The sequence below is a fragment of the Convolutriloba macropyga genome, chromosome 5, assembly GCF_964194025.1.
Source record: "Convolutriloba macropyga chromosome 5, txConMacr16.3, whole genome shotgun sequence".
Lineage (NCBI taxonomy): Eukaryota > Metazoa > Xenacoelomorpha > Acoela > Convolutidae > Convolutriloba > Convolutriloba macropyga.
Genome location: NC_134472.1, coordinates 55,159,990 through 55,183,034, shown reverse-complemented (window position 1 = coordinate 55,183,034; position 23,045 = coordinate 55,159,990). Strand labels below are relative to the sequence as shown.

Below are 23,045 nucleotides of genomic sequence, written 5' to 3'. Positions count from 1 at the left end.
TCAATACCTGCGCACAAACCGCTCGAAGCCACCACAGAACTTGGGTATAGCTAAACCAGTTGCACTCAACACAGAGACGATGTCCTGCACCTTCTTCTTTGATGTGTGCGTCCCATCTTCCGTCACGTGATGATCCTCAACAATCCAATCAATCTCGCCTGGAAGTGGGATCAATTGACCATCGAAAAGAGGCAGATCATCGATGTTGAGAGTACAATTTTCCAACCGTCTCCGGAAACGGACTCTCATGTCCGCAGTTGTCAGTTCGGAGCGATTGCGCAATGTACCATCCTGCAACTGATCAATAATGGCAAAATACAAATGAGGGTCCATTTGATCTGAAAACAATTTTTTTATTCAACAAACATTATCAAAAAGACTACTCAAGCTTCAAGGTTAATGAATCACTCTTTAAAAGCCGTTAAAGGGAAACATGTTGTTAGTCCGTTACTACCGCACTTAGTCATAGTCTGTGAAAAACGAAAAACCTTCTCAAATCAATTAAGATAACATCAAACTTTCCCAGACAGTTTTTGCATCAGACTCCACTCAAGGCAGACAACCAGTCTCCTACAGCCCTAAAACAATAAAACAGGGCACCTGAAGCCAAATTTTTCCCTCGCCGAAGAGACGATTTTCCCAGGCGGACTGAGGAAAGTCTGAGGAAAGATAACACAAAACTAATTGAAATTAAATTAAATCACGGAAGTTAGAGCTGTCACTCAAAACAAACAGTAGGGAAAAATTGCAAAGTATTAGCAACTAAAAGCAATTTAATTAACTATCCCTCTCCAATTCCCCTTCCTTATCACAAAGCAGGCGGGAAAATTATCCCGGAACAAAAAAAGAATTTAATTGACCACCAGGTTGGATGAGATTATATTACAACTCCGACCTGAATATCGTCAGAGCTAAAGTTAACAGAACTCAATTACTCCTCTCAATCCTATTGGCCGCTCAGTCAAATACTCTTTCAATAGCCCAAAATTTATTTCCAACAATTTAATTGCCAAAATTAAACAAACAAATCAGTTATCGGAAACATCTTTTAAAAACTAAATGCCCGTTAGAAATTATTGTTATTTTTGCGCAGCGCACAGTAACCTTATACCTGATCTCTTCCTACGTAAACTTCAATCAATTCCTTCCTTCCTTCAATCAACTTATCAATATTTTGAAAATATACACTACGCTCGCCATCTAACATATACTCAAACTTGGTCTTATCTTGCCTACAATCCACAAGCAACAACAGACGAGGCTGAATACTACACTTATTTGGGAGACGAGTTTTTCTTCCGTATCTACTCAAGTGGCTTTGCTCTAGCGAAAAGCTTGCCAGTAGCCCTAGACGACGATGAAGACGACGAGTTGGAAATAACAAACAACATACTACAGCCAATTGTCGACCCCAGATTTTTTGCGCCGGACCCTACACCAATCCAGCTGCCTCCCGGAGTCTTAAGTCCCGAGTCAACATCAGCCGATTCAGCCTTCTCAGAAGAAGAAGAACATATGTCAGAGTAAACAAACAGGTAAAAAGAGTATTTTTTTGCTTAAATTCTCAGTGAATTGACTCCTAGGCTCCCAGTTCATCAGAGAAAACACAAAGAGCAACAAAAAATGACTTTAAAAATAGAAAAAGTCCAAATATTGACAATATTTTTCCTCCTTATGGGAGAACTTCGTCCAACCTCTACTGAGTTTGAAGAAACCAGACCTGTTTGGCCAGAACACGAAATAGATAATTCCGGAATTTATTTTACCCCAATCAAACAAGTATTAATGGCCGATAAATATATTAACGTTGATTTCGGAGTTCCATTCCCCAGTTACAACACTACATTAAATGGGAAAAATATAACAGAACAAATAGAACAAATTTCAACTATGCTATATCACCCTTGGACAAAAACAGGTTATAATTGTTTTCTACATTCTGCTTTGAATGACACAGATCATTTCAAATACGATACATTGCTAGATTTGGTCAGAGCAGAACATCGAAAAGCCATGGATGATGTCACTAACATACGCGACGAAATCCACGAGGTTCTCTCATCGAGAGTGAACCCTATAGATACATATGGAGCAACGTCAGGCCGAAGCAGGAGAGCAATTGATAGTATTCACGTCTCGGAGCAATTGCTGCGCTCACTGTTGGCTCTTTAGCAGCAGGCCTAGGAACAGGCTCCGCACTCGGATGTGCCTTTAAGTCTTTTCTTGGTGGTTGTGGAAAACAAGCAAAAGAAAACAAAGAAAATCTTAAAATACTTGCCCAGAACTTCGAATCATTGAAGGACGCTTGGGCCAAAACAACTTTGCAAAATCAACAAAAATTCTATTTAGTTGGATCTGAACTTCGTGACCTTAAGAAGACGCAACAAGAAATGTCAAATACAGTCAACTTGAACTTCGAAATTATCGACATTAAATTTGAAGCACTTATAAACAGAACAAGATTGGTGGAAGAATGTGAAAAATTTCTATATGTTCGTGACCAACGTCTTCACATTGAAACAAACTTGGTCTCAATGCTATTAACCCTTTACAACAACATCAAAGCTTATAGATCGGCAGCATATGCGTATCGCATTACAATCCTTAACAGCATAACAACAATGACAAGTAAAAGAATCCCTATGGCGCTATTACCAAAAGAAGACTTTGAGAGTATCTTGCTAGATATATCTGATGAACTCGTGAACAACGGACAGAAGCTAACTTTAGCGATTCCACCGAAGCAAATACTCACTTACTACGAAACCCAACTACTCCAAAGGGTCGAAACAACCGACATTGGCCTAGTTTTCCAAGTTTCAATACCACTCGCCTCAGTCGAAACAGAAATGACAGTTTTTAAGGCTACACCAATTCCAATGCCGGATGAAAACAACCCAGGTATGGCAACTATCTGGGATATTGAAACAGAATATTTAGCTCAACAAGGCGACAACCAAGTTCTCTTGACGAAAGAGCAACTTGATACTTGTGTTGGATCACCGGCCATAGGTATCTGTACGAATGGCTTCCCCATAGAGAAAAACCACAAATCATGTCTCAGCTCACTTATATACCGCGACACCCATGCAGTTGTGAAAAACTGCAATATTAAATCACTTCAACTACCAATGTACGAAAAGGCAGAAAACTTAGGACATGGCGTATGGCTAATAACGTCCTTTACGTCTAATTACCAACTAACGGAATCAATTCCGTCTGAATATCCAGGTCAAGTTGCTCGAACGAAAAATCACAAAGGATGTCTATCATGCATTTTTATCTTAGAATGCGGACATACCCTATCTGGGCCTAACATAAAAATAACATCAGATTTATCTGCCTGCAAACGAATACCCCCAATACGGATAGATTTAAAACTGTCCGATCCACTGAAACGCATTTTTACTGAAATACCTGAGCTGAAAGAGTTACCACATATGCCCACAATAAATGCAGCAAAAGAAGAAATGATGAAGGACATCAGGAAAAAACTATCAAAATTACCAACGCCGTCATTCAACGAAGTGCAACTGTCAGCCATAGCAATGGAGACCGCATATACACTTCAAACAATCAGACCCCAATTTTCGGATAATTTTACATCATCCGATTCGACCTTTTGACAAATTGTTTTATGGATTTTCTCAGCAATTTTTGCATTTATACTTCATACTCTGATAACTTATGCATACCATAAATATTTACAAGTTCACACTAAATTTCCTTTTAGGTCACAATTCAGAGGGAGGACAATGTTCTCCAAGCCCATGACGGTGGTCGACCAAGACGACTACAATTATTTGAAGAAGCACCCAGACTGCCCCTTGTGGAAGGAAACGTTTGTACTCCCCATTTCTAGAGCAAACGCTTTGAAAGATGACATGGCCAGTATTCACGCCCCGGTTAACCCTATTTCTTCCTTTGTCTACCCACAATTGGCTACATTAAGGAACCAACAAGTGCAACTACAAACTCTGCCAACAGACAAAGGCTCGAAGTTCACAGATTTTGATCAGGAGACCAGTGCCCCCGAGTACAGTGTCATCTAGGAAAAAAAACCCAAAACCCAAAAGTTTTCCAGAAAAAGGACGGCAATCCAAAAAAATAAACAAATGACGATGAGTGGCTTAAACTAATGAAACTATATTTTGTATACAAAATTTTCCTAAGTCCGGTAGTGTCATATGCTTACACATATTATTATATATTATCCACAATAAAGAAGTAAAAGCAGACAAAAATAGAACAACGCAATAATGACGAAAACAATTTCTATTGGCCGAGAAAGAAACTGGGAACTGATTAACTTTTATACTTTAGTTGGATATAGATATACTACTACAGAAGAAGACAGGCACGCTTAGAGAATTAGAGAAGGACACTACTCGATATTGCCTTCAACTTAATTCCACATATTTTTTATGATTAACACGGACAAATTTATTTGATTACTTAGTCTCTCTTTGACACCGATAAATACTGTAAAGGGAATCATCCCTTATAATCTTTTGAATGAATTGTATTGTCTCATCTTAACATCTCTTTAATTATAGTCTGAAGAAATAAAAGAAGCACGATCGCCGGCCCATGCATCCAATTCCACGTCATACTTATTCTTTTATTAACACAACGCTCGCAACAATAACTTGCTTCTTTACGACTTCAAATTGATAGCCTATACATATAATGCCCATACGGAATATGCCTAATAATAGCAACGGTAATCAACACAATAAGTAATTACCAAAAGTAGAGAGAATAGGCGCACTACAAATAAGGTTATCACACACATATTTTTGGTATGCAATAATAGCCCCCAGCAATGATATTGAAATTCCTTTGAAATCTATGTTTAGATTAAAGTAGGAGTAGAGCATTCGTTTTCTTCAGACACCTATTAATATAACACCCCCAGCTTTCAAAACCCCTATTTTTAGACCCCTTTGTCGCTTAACCCCGATAACTTTTCACCTCAAACAATATTTCCCTCCAATTTCAATTGTATATTTCGGCATCCAAAGGAAGAATTCGCTTTAGCAAAAATTCAGAGGAAGAATACAATGAAGATGCTGACTGACCTTCTGGACTGTGTGACTGTGGCGACTTCGTAACTTGATTTGTTTGAATTTGAATCCTAAAATACATACGTTTTTCTGAATTTCGCCCTTGAACAAAATCGAACATTCTAAAAACTTGATACCCTACAATTCCAGGGCTAGAGAATTTTAAAATATACGGGAAAGTTGTTAGAATTGACAGGATGAACAAGGTAGAGCTCTTAAGTTCATCAAAAGTTTCTTCAACGTTCGTTTGTGCTACACCTAAGCGAGCTGCCCACTATTTTTTAATCGCTGTTATTTGAAAAGTATTTGAAGTAGATATATTGAAGCGTCAATATTCTGAGACGTGTGGTTATTTATGTGTGTTTTCAGTGCATGAAGTCTAAAATGAAGCCTGTGAGACTGGTGTACAGCACAGAAGAGAGTGTGCAAGCATTGAAGAGTGTGCCTACTTTCGCCTCCTCCACCTTACAGCTCCTGGGAAGTCACCAGAGTCAACATCCCTATTGCTACGAACTCATGTTCAAAGTCGGAGACGACCTCAGGCAGGACGTGTTGATACTTCAGATGTTCTCCTGCTTCAATTCACTATGGTTACAACATGGTACGGTTTTGGGTACATTTTCAAATGTTTTTTCTGTTGTTTACTTCTGGCCGTCCATCAAAGAGGGCCATTTAGATTATTCATGTACTCCATGTTTTCGCATATTGAAGACTCGAAGTTAAGATAGCAGTGGTCCTTGTTTGCAGTGGTCTTTGTCTCGGATGGTTTTTGGTAAATTGAGTTAACGGTTCTTGCAGGGATGATCAATGTTGTCTTCATTGATGTTTCTAATGCTCGATGTTGTACAATTGTAACTGTTCTAGACTTGGACTTGAAACTTCTGTCCTACAAGTGTGTAGCGGCTGAGTTAGACGCTGGGCTGATTGAGATGGTACAGAATGCCAGTACCATTAGCAAGATTCAGCAGTGGTACAATGAGGAAAAGAAAAAGGCATTTGGATCCCTGTCTGTGGCATGGTCCAGAGATGTCATCTATTTATGGCTGGCTTCTGATATCTGCAATGGGAACAAGCCGGTATGTTGCTAAAGGAGAAAGTTTCCTTTTCTTTCTTACTACGTATGGATGGATCGATCTATGCTTGTGTCTAAAACCGTTTCCCCATTAGTCTTAAAGTTGTTCCTACAGAATGTTGGGTATCGATTTTCTTATGATTTCTTAAGTTCAGTATCGAGGTTCATACTTAGTAATGTGTTGACGTTTACACAAGAGGAGTCAAGAAAGTGAGCTAACTGTTGAAAGTAGGCAGTTGAAAACTGTTTTAGCTGCCGAATGAAATCATAGAGAAAGCGACAACTGAATTTATCCTCTCCTGTGCTGGCTCTTGTGTGGCCAGCTATGTTCTCGGAATTGGCGACAGGCACAATGACAATATCATGGTCCACAGATCAGGTCGTCTCTTCCACATAGACTTTGGTCATATACTTGGTCGAAAGAAGTCCAAATTTGGCATCAACAGGGAGAGAGTGCCATTGATTTTGCCGGCCTCGTTTATGTACATTATTAACAGGGACTATGAAGCGAATAATGACCAGAGCCCTTCGTACCGACGCAACTTCGAATTCTTCAAGCGACTGTTAATTCAGGCATTCATGGTGCTAAGAGACAATGTTGATATGGTGTGTAATATGCTGTATGCAATGAAAAATGCAGGTACGTATTTTTGTGGGTAGATAATTTTATTCATATTATTCGGAAAAGAAATTTTGCACCGCGCCTTGTATAAGTGGTCAATATAAAATCATTTTAGACCGGATTAATTAGTAGTCATATAGAAGTTTTTGGGGTGAATTGATAATAAGGCGAATGATTATGGTTTTTAATTGCTATCGAACGAAGTTTGATGCAATTATTGTAAACGTGTTGGTCTTTTTTATGCAAAAATTTCGCTTGATCGTTTTGACTTTTCTATGGACTTTTACGCCTTTGATTTTTTCGTTTTGTGTGATCTAAATTTTTCTCATTCACCAATGTCAGCAGCTGTGACTCAAATGGCGACAGGAATTGCTATAAATTTTTACTTTAAATTTTATTAGTGGCTATAGTAATATTTAATGACCTCTAATGACGTCATTTGAAGCCCCCAATTGAATTTAGTTATCCACCACCCCCTGCCCCCCTGAAACAGGCTGCAATAGATTCGAGCTCCCGCTAGTTGCTCGAGAGCGATTGTTTAATAGCCGCACAGCGATAGCTGAGGCTATTATTGGCCTTCTCTTGGTTTTTTTTTATTTCGTCGTCATGATTTTTGTTACGACCATATGACGTCACAGCCATTTTTTGTTCATTCGTTCATGCAATTTCAACTGAATTGCATGTGTGACGTCATTTTTCGCTCTTAGTGGAGCGAGTTTTTTTGTTCATGCGCGTGATTAAATTTTTGGTCACACTTGACTTACCTCACTCTCAAAAATGACTTCCTCACTTTGAAATTGACTTTTATTTACTTTAATTCAAAGAGATAAGGTCAAATGGGTGTGTATCACTCTAAATGAAGGTTATTTGAGATCAGCTAATAGAGGCAGCAATAACATATACAGTTTTTTAATCAAAATATAACAGATCAGCCTTCAATGAAAAGACGAATTTTTTTGGTCTGTCTTTTTTACTGTTTTTTTTAGACTGCCGATCTACGAATCTATTGCGGCTATTTTCTGGCAATCTGCCAGCTATGTTTCGACATTTGGCGGTTATGTTTCTGTCCAGAGGAAGTTTATGGCAGTTTTTAGCCGGGGGAGGTGCCTGATGGTGTTGCTTTCCTTTTGCTGTATTAATTTTGATTAGGATGGTTTCTTAACACGTGTCTGCTAACTTCAGCATAACCTCATTCGCACGCTTTTTCTGGAGTTTTGAAGTCATTGAGCCTTGGCTAGTCTTCATCTGAATGGTTGTAGCATTTATCTTGGACTGGGTGAATCTTTTTCTTTTTTCATAGCCGCGAAGCGATGGCTGCTATTACGGGGGACATCGTGGTTTTTTTACAATTCAAAAAATTTGAATTGTATTGGGGCGCTGTGTTTTTTTAAGATGTGTTCACACATTTTCCAATGACATTGATCTTTCAAAACGGGATAAACAGGTAAAGCCCAGCGGGCATTAAGTTTCATTAGAGGCCCAAAGTGGGCTTTAGTAGTCTTTCAAGTGTTTGTAGTGGTGCAGCTGCTGGGATGGCCTTAATTAAAGGTTAAAAGGTCATTTTTAGGAGTTTTTGGGCTCAAAATGTTGCAATTTTTTTCATGTTTTTTTGATTTTTTTTATTTTTTTTTTGCTTTAGTCTTACGTTGATGTTTTTGAAAAATGATGAAGGCCTTGTGCAAGACAAAATAACTTGTTATGACCATTTTATGAGCTATATGTTTGGTACTACAAATACAAACATGCAAAATGATATTAATTTTTGCAATTTTTTTCAAGTTTTTTAAAAAATTTTGTCATTTTTTGAGTTTTTCCAGCTTCAGGGGTCAGGAATTATCATTTGTCGTTTTGATAATAGAGCACTGCATGGTTTGTAGTAATAATGGATTGGTTTTCAGATTTTTGTGTCACGAAATTTTGCCTTTTTTATATAAAATTTGCAATTTTTTCAAGGTTTTCTAAAGTTTTTGTCAATTTTTGATATTTGTCCATTCTCGAGTGCCAAAAAACATATTCCACGGTCTGATAAAAAGTTACTGCATGGTTGTTGGCTTCAATGGATTTTTTATCAACAGTTAAGCTTTTCGAATTTAAGAAATTTTTTGATGAAATTTGCAATTTTTTTCAAGTTTCTTCAAAACATATTTCTTATATTCAGTTTTTCTTGCCTCAGTAGCCACCTAACCTCATCCAGGGTGTGACAATATGTTATTAGATAGCTGCTGGGGGAAAATTGAACGGTTATCAACATTTCAATAGAACGGATTTTTTGTTTGAAGTTTGAGATTTTTTCTAACAGTTATTGCCTATCGATCTTTTAGCCAATGAATTTTTTAATGCTTGGAATGGGGTTAATGGATAGCCTCTAGAGACACAGAAATGATTCTGAAGATATTAATATCACAATTTTCAGCAATTTTTAAAATTTTGCAATTGATTTCATTTATATTTTTCGGTCATTTTTTAGTTAATCGATCTTCAAGGGCCAATGAATTTTTTCAGGTCATGCTGATATAATACTGGACCGGTTTCAAAAACAAAAAAATGGTCTTGAACATATTTTTGAAACATGTCTTTTTAAAGGGATGAAACTTTGCCTTAGGGAAAAAAGCTTCAAGAGTTTTAGTAATGAGTATATTTTTGTTCAGTTTTTTTTTCGATTGTTTGTTTCTCAATTTTTTGAGATGATTTTGTTTGTGTTTTGTCTTTGTTCAATTGATCTGCTGGTCAAGTAGAGTACTTTATGTTTTTCATTCAATTCTTTGAATTGTATTTCAGGACTTGTCCTGCTATGTTTTTTTAATTCTTCGTCTTCATCGATGATTCTTACGACCTGACTTCTTGAAGTTGACCTTTTCAATGACTTCAGTGACTTCTACTGCTTTGCAGTTAAAATTTGTGTGTGACGTCATTTCTGATTTTAGGTTAATTGCGTGACTTACCTCACTCAAAAAATGACTTCTGAACTCACTTATGAAACTTGAAATTTTATGATCATCTACTAGTAAAAGATCAATAGTGTGCATCTAAGTAGTGCCAAACTTTTATGCCCTATTTCTTGAGTAATAGTCTTGAGCTTTTGATTTCGAATGTCCATTTTGCAGAAGCCCTTTTTGGTTTTTTCCTTACAGACAGCATGTATCATAAAATTGACAGTCCGAATCTAACCCAAAAAGTCTAGTCGTCTATTAAAGGACTGGTGGTCGATCTGTCTATCTTATTTCGTTAGTTGTATCTTTTCATGGGAGGCCACAAGCGTCTATTGCGGCTCTTTTCCGGCGATCTACCGGCTATGTTTTAATTATTTGTCTGATCGTGTTTTGTCTGACCGATTTGATATCATATTGGCTTTGACCTTTTCTGCTTGTTTGCGTGATCTAAATTAAAATACCCTTTAAAAATTTTGCCCACATTCCAGCAGGACATTCAAACTTCTATTAATTTTAATAATTTACTTTCAAGCGATGTTTCTAGTAATAATTTTAATCTTGTCTCTTCTCTGCGATTTGCTTGATCAATTTTTCGACTCACCTTTTTGACTTTTTTGCCTCGAAACTGGGATAAATAGGTATAGTCCGCAGAACAATAAATTCTCGTGGAGCCTTACGGTTCAATAGTCTCTAAGTATCTCATATGGAAGTTTGTGGAGTGAATTGATAATAAGGCGGAGGATTATGGTTTTAAATTGCTATCGAACGAAATTTGATGCATTTTTTGTAAACTTGTCGGTCTTTTTAAGCAAAATTTTTGCTTGACCGTTTGACTTTTCGAGTGACTTTTACGCCTCTGATTTTTTGTTTTGTGTGATGTACATTTTTCTCTTTCAGAAGTGTCAGCTGCTGTGACTCAAGTGGCGACAGGAATTGGTGTATTTTTTTTAAAATTTTATTAGTGGCTATAGTAATATTTAATAACTTCTAATGACGTCATTTGAAGCCCCCAAGTGAATTTAGGTATCCACCTCCTGAAACAGGCTACAATAGATTCGAGATCCCGCTAGTTGTTGGTGTGCGATTGTTTCGACGTTTGTCGGTTATGTTTCTTTTTTGGCAGAGGAACTTTGTAGCAGTTTTTAGCAGGTGGTATTTTCTCTGCGATTTTTTGCTTGACTTTTTTTGCCTTTTGACTTTTTTTGCCTCGAAACTGGGATATATATGTAAAGTCCGGTGGGCAATAAATTCTCTTGGAGCCTTACGGCTCAATAGTCTCAAGTATCTAAATCTGCGTTTCTCTAAGTTTTTAGGTAGCCGCTTAAGAGGCGATAAGTTCATGATGCGAAGGGAGGTTCTTTGAGTTTCATCCCCCACCCTTCTAACACCAGGAGAATCACACTTCTATCAGAACAAATGATATCTTGCTAACTGACTTTTCAGTCGAGTCATGTTGCGCCATATTATACCAGAAGTTATATGATGGTTAAATTCAAAAAGCCCCATCGCCCCTCCAATTATCAGCCCCACCCCAATTCCTTTCCTTCTTAGACAGTGAGGCGGGCCTCTCTATGCTGAAGACACAACTAAAATTGAGCTCTCGTTCGAGAAAACTTTGTCTGACAATATTCGGTTTGTTAATTGCTTTCAAACGAAGTTTGTAGCAATTATATTATTCCTGTCGGTCTTTTTAATGCGATTTTTTGCTTGACCGATTTTTCGTCGAAAACGGGATAAACAGGTAGCGCCCAGCGGGCATTAAGTGCTCTTAGAGCCTTTCAGCTCAAACTGTTTTGGAGACTTAAACTTATGGTGCAAAGGGTGTTTCTTAAGAGGTTGAAGACCCCTCATCTGTTGACCTCCCCCACTATTGCCCCACCCCCCCCCACCGCCCCACCACACTCTATTCCCCCCACTGTTGCCCACCCCTTCCCTCCCCATCAGCCCAAATTTAAGTGGTAGTGGAATGGTTTCAACATTTTAACATCACGAATTTTAGCATTTTTTTTTTACAAAACGTGCTATTTTTTTGACATTATTCATTATTCACGTCTTTCCAGACACAGGGGCCAGAAGACGTCCTTAAGAGTTTGCTAATAAGTTACTGAAAAATTTTTATTTGCCATGGAATATCTTTCAATTTTTTAATATGACAATTTTAAGCGATTTTTTTTGTAAAACTTGCTTTTTTTTGAAAGTTTGTCGGTTTTTTAGATTTCTTCAGCCTTAAGAGCCAAGGAAACTCCTCTAGGGTTTGACAATATTTTACTGAATAGTTTCTAATTTTAATGGAATGTTTATCAAGATTTCAACACCACGAATTTTAGTATTTTTTACAAATCTTGCAATTTTTTCCAATTTTTTGGACATTTATTGTCATAATTCTGTTTTTCAGCCTAAAAGGAAATCTCCGTTAGGCTTTGATAATAAATTACTGGATAATGGTTTTTGGCCTTGGATTAGTTTTCAACTTCTATTATCACAGCATTTTTTTATGCAACTTGCAATTTTTAAAATTTTTGTCATTGTTTAGGTTTTTCCAGCCTTAAGAGCCACATCATCTCTAGGGTTTGATTATAGGTTAATGCATAGATTCTATATTCAATGAAATGTTTTTCAAGATTTTAATATCAGCAATATTTAAAAATATTTACAATTTTTGCAATACTTGCAAATATCTTCAAAAGACTCAAAAGTCTTAAATCTTTTTGAGTTTATCATTTTTTCCGGCACCAGGGTCCTAGGGACCTCATACAAGGTTTGATAATAGGCTGTTGCATAATTTCAAGAACTAATGGAATGGTGATCAATATTTTGAAGACTCCAGCTTTACCAATTTTTTGATAAAATTTAATTTTTCGGAAAATTATTACGTTCCAAGTTAATGGAACTTTATGAGTGAAACTATTTAAAGCTTGAATTAGGGATCTTGGATAGTCTATTGTGACAATGAAATTGTTCTGAAGATATTAATATTACGAATTTTTAGCAAGAGTTTGTTAAAATTTGCAATTGTTTTTAAAATTTTTGAAAATTTTTGTTCTTTTCTGAGTTTAACGATCATTACTGGCCAACGAAGCTTTTCAAGTCTTGCAGATGAGTTACTTGACATAACTCCAGAGACAAAAATAGTTTTGAACGTTTGGACTGCGAAATGTGGAAGCTTTTCTTTTAAATTTTGCGATAATTTGCAAATTTTTAAAATATCAGATTTTTGATTATTTCCTAACAAGGCTAGAAAACTTAAAGTTGATTCGAATCAAGCTAAAGCTAGCCTCACTAAACCATGGCTAGCGACTGACGAAGCCAACCGCTCGCCAGTCGCTGACGAAGCCAACCGCTTGCCAGTCGCTGACGAAGCCAACCGCTCGCTAGTCGTTTGAGAGCAATTCGCACGACGTTAGTCGGTTATGCTTTTACCTTTTGGTTCTCTTAAAAGTAGAGCTTATCGCTGCGGCGCGTTCGAGCTTGCCTCAGAGATCGAAATCACTCAGGTTGCTAAGTGTGTTGTAACATATAAATAGCAGTGATGATATGTGTTCACTTTATTTTGCGAACAGGCATGCCGGAATTGAAGTCGCTGAGTGATGTGAACTACGTGAGGGAAACGTTGTTTGTGGGAGATACGAGAGAGGAGGCAGAGAAGAAATTTGTCCAGAAGATCAATGACTCCACAAAGTCATCCTGGACTGTCAATGTCAATTGGGCAACCCACAACTACAAACACTGGAAATAACTAATCTCTTCATTGATGGTAATTAATGGTAATAGATTTGAACTAGCGGTATTTTTTGTTACGAGACTTAGGTTTTATTACGCTAAATCAACTTCGTTTCCAAAACTCACTTGTTTAAAAAAGTCAGTTTAAATGCAAAGTAAATTAATCAATCCTCTGTGCCTTTTGTCTTCATTTCATCGCAACGCTTAACCATTTTGAGAATATACTGATCTCACTACCATTTCTGTCATTGTAGTATTTTCAAAGATTGAGACAGTTATGAGCGTAACACACATCGGGTCTATCGATTTGAAATTTGATGTGTAATTTTAATATAACTGGTATAAGTAGTTCAGTACACCTCAAAATTATTAATTTGAGCACACACTGTCTGACTCATTTTGAGCGACTAATTTAAAAAAATTTGATGACTGTTCCGCAAGTCTGTTACGCACTACTAACAGCTTTTCTCTTTTGTTTCAGATGTCGACGCATTCGATTCAATCGTAAATCATTCAATTACATCGAGCGATATTGATGCCTCAAGAATATAGAAACAGCCAAACTGAAATTCGAGACTTGCTGCAAGGATGTCTTTACCAAAGTATAGCGCCATTCTGAAGAGGAAAACTGCATTTTTTTCTCTAGGGTAGAACTTTGTCTTTCAAATATTTCTTTCGTATCCAAAACTATTTTTCAATGCTGATTGAATTTCCATTTCCAATTTTGCATTTTTGTTAACTTTTTAATAAGAAAAGGTAATTTAACAGAAACCAAATTGAAATTTATCTTGTATGTTTTAAAAACAAACGGTAGCTGAGATTAAAGGGGAAAGCAGTGTTTACATTTAGATCCAAGAGGACAATAAGTTGAGGACAAATTTATAGGAAAAACTCCATGGAGGTTCTGATTGACACCAATAGCTTTCGATGACAACTGTTTACTTGATAATCAGAGGAAATTGACATTTTGGCTTTTTTATGCTTGCTGCTTTAGAAAATTCAGAATCATGATTCTGAACAATTATCAAGTTTCACCAAGGTGTTTTTATGGCTGTTGAAAAAGCTGCATCGAAATTGAGGATTACCAAATAACCTGACGTTAAAATTAGGTGGCAGCCATCAAGTGACATGGAAACCTGACAAATCTTTGATTGTTTTAAAGACATCGCTACAGTTTTGTCTTAATCAGCATCCCCAGCTTTGCTCAGCGAACAAAAATTCATTTACTTTAAACAAAATTGCGTGGGCAAAGGAACTCATCTCAAAATGTTGCGAAATATCTTAGAACACTTTGAAATGGTGAAAATGTCAGTTGCCCAACTACAATACAGAATGAAGACTGCATATCGGAGAGCAAAAAACAAAGGAGTAGGTATGGGTGTGTTATTGGCTCTTTCTAACGGTGACTTAGTTGTACCCTCTAGCATTCAGGCGCAAAAGTTCATATGTGGGCAAAGAGCTCGTAGGCAAAGGACAACTAAGATTTACTCCCAAATAAACCACAAAGCAGAAAAATTATACAAATGCGATTATAGGTTATTAGATGGATGTTAGAGTAGACAGAAGAGAAGTTTGAAACAAAATTGGTCCTATTAAATTACTGACATTTTTCCACTAATTTAATATAAGCAGGTACATCGTTTCTTAATTATTTTCTAAGATAAAATAAAATAGGTAATTGAGAACAGATTTAATTTGTTCTTTCAGAAGCTACAAAAATACGAATTTAATGATTATTTTTGCGCAAGCGCAGTGGAGCAGCATTAGGCCATCAATCATCAACATTACTTAACAGTAGTGCATTATTTTCAGTAGCATGCTATCAGGTGTCCGTTTCTATCGATCCCCCTTGCCGTTCAATTATCTGATCATTAATGCCCTTGTTGATGCATATGTCTACCTTTTTCGTCTGAAACGTCTACGTGGTACCATCAAAGCAGCGAAGGCTGGTCAGGCTAGGCTACGGTGAACCTCACACTATATAAGGTTAAGGTAATTTTACCTTAAAAAACATCCTAACTCACCTTAACTGTTAAGGTAGACTTGCCTTTCCTTAACTCACCTTAGCTAACCCTAACTAGCTTACCTGAAATTTACCTGAAAAGTTAAGGCCTCACTATCTTAAAAAGACCTTAAATTTTACTCTGATTCACCTAAAAATTACCTTAATATTACCTTGAAAATTCCCTTAATTTCGCCGTAACCAAGCCAGAAAACTACCTTAAGATCAGGGTAAGTTAGGGGTAAACAATTAGGATAAATTAGGGCAAGGGTAGGCACAAATTTCTATAACTTTATTTAGCGTGCTCGAGTAATGTTTAAGTGATAAATCATCCTCAGACATTCAATTTCCGGAGGCAGGGGATCCAACCATAGGTCACTGTGTGTTAATCACGCACCTTATTTCTACGCAATGGCCCCAAATTATCTAAATTGAGTGCCTTGAATGCGTAATATCTTTGCCTGTTTAAACCTTTAACATTTTCAATTTCTCAACATTTTTAATTGCTCTCAAACAAAATTTGTAGCAATTCTGTTAGTCCTGTTGGTCTTTTTTTTATGCGATTTTTCGCTTGACCGATTTTTCGTCTGACGCTTTTGACTTTTCGTCCTCAAAAACGGGATAAACAGGTAGCGCCCAGCGGGCATTAAGTGCTCTTAGAGCCTTTCAGCTCTGTTTCAGCTCAAACTGTTTTGGAGACTTATATGGTGTGATGGGCGGTTCTCAGAGGTTGAAGACACTCCCACTGTTGAACCCCCACTTTTGCCACCCACAGCGCGTTTGCCCCCACCCCACTGTTGCTCAATCGATATCCCCTTCCCCCTCTTTCTCCATCAGACCCCCGGTGCAAACCCCCCCCCCCCCCCCCCTCCGTGGCTTCGAAGAACCGATCGCTAAAAACACGCAATTTTATCCTAATTTTCACAATTTTTTCAAGCTTTTTGATTATTTTTGTCATTTTTTGAGTTCATTCAGCCCTAGATGTCAAAGAACCTCCTCTAGGGTTTTATAATAGTTTACTGCATACTTCCTAGTGGTAGCGGAATTGTTTCAACATTTTAACATCAAGAATTTTAGCAATTTTTTGAAAAAACGTGAAATTTCTTTCATTTTTTGACACTTATTTTTTAATAATCACGTTTCTTCAGACGCAGGGGCCAAAAAAATGTCCTAAGGGGTTTGATAATAACTTCCTGAAAAAACTTTATTTGCCATGGAATAGCTTTCAATTTTTTAATACGACAAATTTTTATCGATTTTTTTTAAAAATTTGCATTTTTTCGTCCAGCCGCAAGAGCCGATAAACCTCCTCTAGGGTTTGATAGTAGGTTACTATTGTCACTATAGTTTCTAAACGTAATGGAATGTTTTTTAAGATTTCAAAACCTCAATTTTTAGCTGTTTTTACAACTTTTTTTTGTTACTTATTGTCATTATTCAGGTTTTTCAGCCTAACAGAAAATCTACGTAAGTGTTTGATAATAAGTTACTGAATAATACTTTTTGGCTTCGGATTAATTTTCGACTTTTATTATCACAAATTTTAGCAGTTTCTTATGCAACTTGCATATCTTTTAAGTTTTTTGAACTTTGTTGTCTGTTTTAGGTTTCTCCAGCCTCAAGAGCCACAAATCTCCTCTAGGGTTTGATTGTAGATTACAGCACAGCCTCTAGATGTAATGGATTGTTTTTCAAGATTTGATATCGGCAAAATTTAAAAGTGTTTGTAAATTTTTTTGTTTTATGAATCTGTTTGAACTTTTTTTTCCATTTTTTCTGGCACCAGGGCCCTACGGAGTTTTCTAGAGTTAATGGAATGGTTATCAAGATTTTAATTACTCCAGCATTGGCAATTTTTTTAAAAATATTTACTTGTTTTTTCAAATTTATGGAAATTTTTAATCATGTTCCAAGTTTATGGATTATTATGAGCCAGTTAAACTATTTAAAGCTTGGAATAGGGATGTTGGATAGTCTCTGAACTTTAGCAAGATTCTTTTTGAAATTTGCGATTGTTTTCAAAACTTATGAAAATTTTTTCACTTTGAGGTTAACGACCATTACTGGCTAAACAAGCTTTTCAAGTCTTGCAGATGAGTTACTTGACATAACTCCAGATACAAATATTGTTGCGAAGATTTTCACTGCGAAATCTGGAAGGTTGTCATTTAAATTTTTTAATTTTTAAAATATCAGTTTTTTATTTGACTTATTTACTAACAAGGCTAGAAAAATAAAGTTGCAGAGTCGAATCAAGTGTGGCTAGCTACTGACGAAGCCAACCGCTCGCAGGTCGTTTGAGAGCAATTCAGCCGGCGTTAGTTGTTATGTTTTTTCAATTTCTAATACAAATTATTTGTTAACGCGGGAAGCAGTTAGCTGATCGAAGCTATAGAGTGGTTTTATTTGTTTCCTCAGACGACCTTAAAATAATTTTAATTTTAAAGTGGATGAAAGTTACTCTAAAACTTTTCGCGACATGGCGAACAAAATAAAGCAAGCATAGTATGTTTTTTGAAAAACATGTATCTACTTGTTTTCAGTTTGTCACTACTATTGAGTTATCTGCTCATGTAGTTTAGTGCATTTTTGCTAGTGGTAGTGGAATTGTTTCAACATTTTAATATCCAGAATTTTATCAATTTTTTGACAAAACCTGAAATTTCTTTCATTTTTTGACACTTATTTTTTAATAATCACGTTTCTTTAAACACAGGGGCCAAAAAAACGTCCTGAGGAATTTGATAATAATTACTGAAAAAAATTTTATTTGCCATGGAATAGCTTTCAATTTTTAATATGACAAATTTTAGCGATTTTTTTAAAAACTTGCAATAATTTCGTCCAGCCGCAAGATCCGATAAACCTTCTCTAGGGCTTGATAGTCGGTTACTATTGTTACTATAGTTTCTAAATGTAATGGAATGTTTTTCAAGATTTCAAAACCTCAATTTTTAGCTTTTTTACAACTTTTTTTTCTTTTTTTGTTACTTAATGTCATTATTCAAGTTTTTTAGCCTAACAGAAAATCTACGTAAGTGTTTGATAATAAGTACCTGGATAATAATTTTTCGCTTCGGATTAATTTTTGACTTTTATTATCACAAATTATGGCAGTTTCTTATGCAAACTGCATATCTTTTAAGTTTTTTGAACTTTGTTGTCTGTTTTAGGTTTCTCCAGCCTCAAGAGCCACAAATCTCCTCTAGGGTTTGATTGTAGATTACAGCACAGCCTCTAGATGTAATGGATTGTTTTTCAAGATTTGATGTCGGCAAAATTTAAAAGTGTTTGTAAATTTTTTTGTTTTATGAATCTGTTTGAACTTTTTTTCCATTTTTTCTGGCACCAGGGCCCTACGGAGTTTTCTAGAGTTAATGGAATGGTTATCAAGATTTTAATTACTCCAGCATTGGCAACTTTTTTAAAAATATTTACTTGTTTTTTCAAATTTATGGAAATTTTTAATCATGTTCCAAGTTTATGGATTATTATGAGCCAGTTAAACTATTTAAAGCTTGGAATAGGGATGCTGGATAGTCTCTGAATTTTAGCAAGATTCTTTTTGAAAATTGCGATTGTTTTCAAAATTTTTGAATATTTTTTCACTTTGAGTTTAACGATCATTACTGGCTAAACAGGCTTTTCAAGTCTTGCAGATGGGTTACTTGACATAAATCCAGATACAAATATTGATGTGAAGATTTTCACTGCGAAATCTGGAAGGTTGTCATTTAAATTTTTTAATTTTTAAAATATCAGTTTTTTATTTGACTTATTTACTAACAAGGCTAGAAAAATAAAGTTGCAGGGTTGAATCAAGTGTGGCTAGCTACTGACGAAGCCAACCGCTCGCAGGTCGTTTGAGAGCAATTCAGCCGGCGTTAGTTGTTATGTTTTTTCAATTTCTAATACAAATTATTTGTTAACGCGGGAAGCAGTTAGCTGATCGAAGCTATAGAGTGGTTTTATTTGTTTCCTCAGACGACCTTAAAATAATTTTAATTTTAAAGTGGATGAAAGTTACTCTAAAACTTTTCGCGACATGGCGAACAAAATAAAGCAAGCATAGTATGTTTTTTGAAAAACATGTATCTACTTGTTTTCAGTTTGTCACTACTATTGAGTTATCTGCTCATGTAGTTTAGTGCATTTTTGCTAGTGGTAGTGGAATTGTTTCAACATTTTAATATCCAGAATTTTATCAATTTTTTGACAAAACCTGAAATTTCTTTCATTTTTTGACACTTATTTTTTAATAATCACGTTTCTTTAAACACAGGGGCCAAAAAAACGTCCTGAGGAATTTGATAATAATTACTGAAAAAAATTTTATTTGCCATGGAATAGCTTTCAATTTTTAATATGACAAATTTTAGCGATTTTTTTAAAAACTTGCAATAATTTCGTCCAGCCGCAAGATCCGATAAACCTTCTCTAGGGCTTGATAGTCGGTTACTATTGTTACTATAGTTTCTAAATGTAATGGAATGTTTTTCAAGATTTCAAAACCTCAATTTTTAGCTTTTTTACAACTTTTTTTTCCTTTTTTGTTACTTAATGTCATTATTCAAGTTTTTTAGCCTAACAGAAAATCTACGTAAGTGTTTGATAATAAGTACCTGGATAATAATTTTTCGCTTCGGATTAATTTTTGACTTTTATTATCACAAATTATGGCAGTTTCTTATGCAAACTGCATATCTTTTAAGTTTTTTGAACTTTGTTGTCTGTTTTAGGTTTCTCCAGCCTCAAGAGCCACAAATCTCCTCTAGGGTTTGATTGTAGATTACAGCACAGCCTCTAGATGTAATGGATTGTTTTTCAAGATTTGATGTCGGCAAAATTTAAAAGTGTTTGTAAATTTTTTTGTTTTATGAATCTGTTTGAACTTTTTTTCCATTTTTTCTGGCACCAGGGCCCTACGGAGTTTTCTAGAGTTAATGGAATGGTTATCAAGATTTTAATTACTCCAGCATTGGCAACTTTTTTAAAAATATTTACTTGTTTTTTCAAATTTATGGAAATTTTTAATCATGTTCCAAGTTTATGGATTATTATGAGCCAGTTAAACTATTTAAAGCTTGGAATAGGGATGCTGGATAGTCTCTGAATTTTAGCAAGATTCTTTTTGAAAATTGCGATTGTTTTCAAAATTTTTGAATATTTTTTCACTTTGAGTTTAACGATCATTACTGGCTAAACAGGCTTTTCAAGTCTTGCAGATGGGTTACTTGACATAAATCCAGATACAAATATTGATGTGAAGATTTTCACTGCGAAATCTGGAAGGTTGTCATTTAAATTTTTCAATTTTTAAAATATCAGTTTTTTATTTGACTTATTTACTAACAAGGCTAGTAAAATAAAGTCGAATCAAGTGTGGCTAGCTACTGACGAAGCCAACTGCTCGCAGGTCGTTTGAGAGCAATTTAGCCGGCGTTAGTCGGTTATGTTTTTTCAATTTCTAATACAAATTATTTGTTAACGCGGGAAGCAGTTAGCTGATCGAAGCTATAGAGTGGTTTTCTTTGTTTCCTCAGACGACCTTAAAATAATTTTAATTTTAAAGTGGCTGAAAGTTACTCTAAATTTTTTCGCGACATGGCGAACAAAATAAAGCAAGCATAGTATGTTTTTCAAAAACATGAATCTACTTGTTTTCAGTTTGTCACTACTATTGAGTTATCTGCTCATGCCTGTTGCTCCAAAATCTTAAATTACGTACGTCTATTTTGCTTCTATTGGCAATCCCCAGGTTAAAATTTAATAACTTAGTAAATTTATGGGTTTAGCACAGTTATTGATTAAATTTCACTTTTCGGAATAAGCTTAACTTGAAAGCTTATTTTGAAATATTAAATTGAACGTTTGTTTTTGATAGTTTCTTACAGTTATAATAAATTAATGTGGAAAAGGTTTGACATGTTTTGAAATTGTTAACAAATTTTTTGGAAAATTATAGCGGGGAGTTGTTAAAACTGTTCACTTCATTTTAAAGAGGTCTGCAAAATTATTGGTGATTGTAAGCTGCTTTAGAAACTATGATTAATTGGTAGAAAGTGTGAAATTAAAAACATTTGCTAAAAGCGTTCACATTGAGTGAAAATTGTGTTCATATTTTGGACAAATAAATGGTTATCTATATTAATGTTACCAGCCAAAGTTATTTTTGTCCCAATGGCTGCCAATTCATATCTTAATCATCCCGAATGAGTGAAAAACAAGCAATTTTTTAATAGTAATTATTTTTAAAGCAAAAGCAGAACTTAAACACTTTTTCGAAAAAAAAATCAATTGAATTGACGTTCTTTGCCAAAAAAATTTTCGTTTAATTATATTTTAGTTTTGTCTTTATTAGTTGCTCTCAAGTTTAGCAATTAGCTTAGTCCTGTAGTTTTTATGCGAATTTTTCGCTTGACCGATTTTTTGGCTGGCCGTTTGATTTTCAGTCCTCAAATGGTGGATAAACAGATACCGCTCGGAGGGCATTAAGTGGCTGAACAGCTCTCTTAGAGTCTTACACTACACTAGTCTCAAAGTGTGTGATTCGCCAAAAGCGCTCCCAAGTTTACCAATTAGGTTTGTCCTGTGGTTCCTATGCGACTTCTCACTTGAACGATTATTTGTCTGACCCATTTGATTTTTCGTCCTCAAAAGCGGAATAAACAGGTATCGCTCGGAGGGCATTAGGTGGCCGAGCAACTCTTTTGGAGCCTTACAATAAAATAGTCTCAATATATATGAACAGCCGAAAGTGTTTTAAGGACACAACTGTAAGTTGTGAGTGCGATTGTTAGTTTTGAGAGGTCGGCCCTTTATTGACTCCTCTAGACACCCAGCTCTACTCCTAAACCCAACCCCAACAACCTAACCCCCGCCACATTCCTCCAACATAGCGATTTGGATGCTCTTCTCGACCAGATCTCCCAAAATCCTCGCCCCCATCGCCTGACTCCCGACTCCTCGCACGCCCCCCAACCAATAGTCACTCCTCCCCAATCTCTCTTTAATTACTACTGCAAATACGTTGTCTTGATAGCAAATAAAGCAAATACGTTGTCTTGATAGCAAATACAGCAAATACGTTGTCTTGATTTTGTTGACTCGTTAAAACATGGAATTTCTCAATAATGAACACCTAAAAAAATTATTGTTAGGGTAAAAAAATTTTTACAGTTCGGAAATTTCGAAGACAGATCTAAGTACTGAATCAACATGGTGATTTGGTTGTTTTTGATAAAAAAGAACCAAAAAATTGCACATGTCATTGAAAGAAGCAACATCCAATCCAAATTCAATTCTAGCACGCAGATTTTCAGAACTGATCCTCAGGAAAAAAAATCGGGCATGCATGGTCAGTTTTCAATTTTTGGTTTGATTTTCTGAACCAAAAAGCACTTTAATTTTTGATAAGAAATTTCACCGTTAGTTTATTTTCTTCTGTAATTTATCATTTTCTTAAACTATGAATGATTCATTTCTTGAATATTTTTACTGTGATCCATTGCTTTTTATCTTAGTTTGTTGACGTTTGCCTTAACCTAGGCTGATACTTTCAAGTCTTAAACAATTTTTTGAAAAAAATTACTTGAAGTGACATTCCTTGCCAAAAACTGTGGTAATTTTTTTT

General features: G+C 35.7%; 1 protein-coding gene across 2 annotated transcripts; it reads left to right on the top strand.

Annotated features, from left to right (window-relative positions):
- Window positions 1-5,411: 5,411 nt before the first annotated feature.
- Window positions 5,412-14,203, top strand: LOC142340107 (phosphatidylinositol 4,5-bisphosphate 3-kinase catalytic subunit delta isoform-like). Of its 2 annotated transcripts, none has more exons than XM_075390539.1 (5): window positions 5,412-5,667; window positions 5,931-6,142; window positions 6,391-6,778; window positions 13,251-13,454; window positions 13,892-14,203. In XM_075390539.1, the coding sequence occupies exons 1-4, from the start codon at window positions 5,439-5,441 to the stop codon at window positions 13,424-13,426; spliced, it is 1,005 nt and encodes a 334-aa protein (XP_075246654.1). In that variant the 5' UTR covers window positions 5,412-5,438; the 3' UTR covers window positions 13,427-13,454; window positions 13,892-14,203. The 2 variants fall into 2 exon arrangements, with proteins under 2 accessions (XP_075246654.1, XP_075246653.1); XM_075390538.1 differs by having other exon boundaries at window positions 5,413-5,667; window positions 13,251-13,444.
- Window positions 14,204-23,045: the final 8,842 nt, after the last annotated feature.

What these genes read in the sequence shown, in the direction of transcription:
- LOC142340107 (XM_075390539.1), top strand. Translation starts at nt 5,439, where the DNA reads ATGAAGTCTAAAATGAAGCCTGTGAGACTGGTGTACAGCACAGAAGAG. An exon ending in TTCACTATGGTTACAACATG is followed by an intron (nt 5,668 to 5,930) that starts GTACGGTTTTGG and finishes TAACTGTTCTAG; the next exon opens with ACTTGGACTTGAAACTTCTG. An exon ending in GTATGCAATGAAAAATGCAG is followed by an intron (nt 6,779 to 13,250) that starts GTACGTATTTTT and finishes TTTTGCGAACAG; the next exon opens with GCATGCCGGAATTGAAGTCG.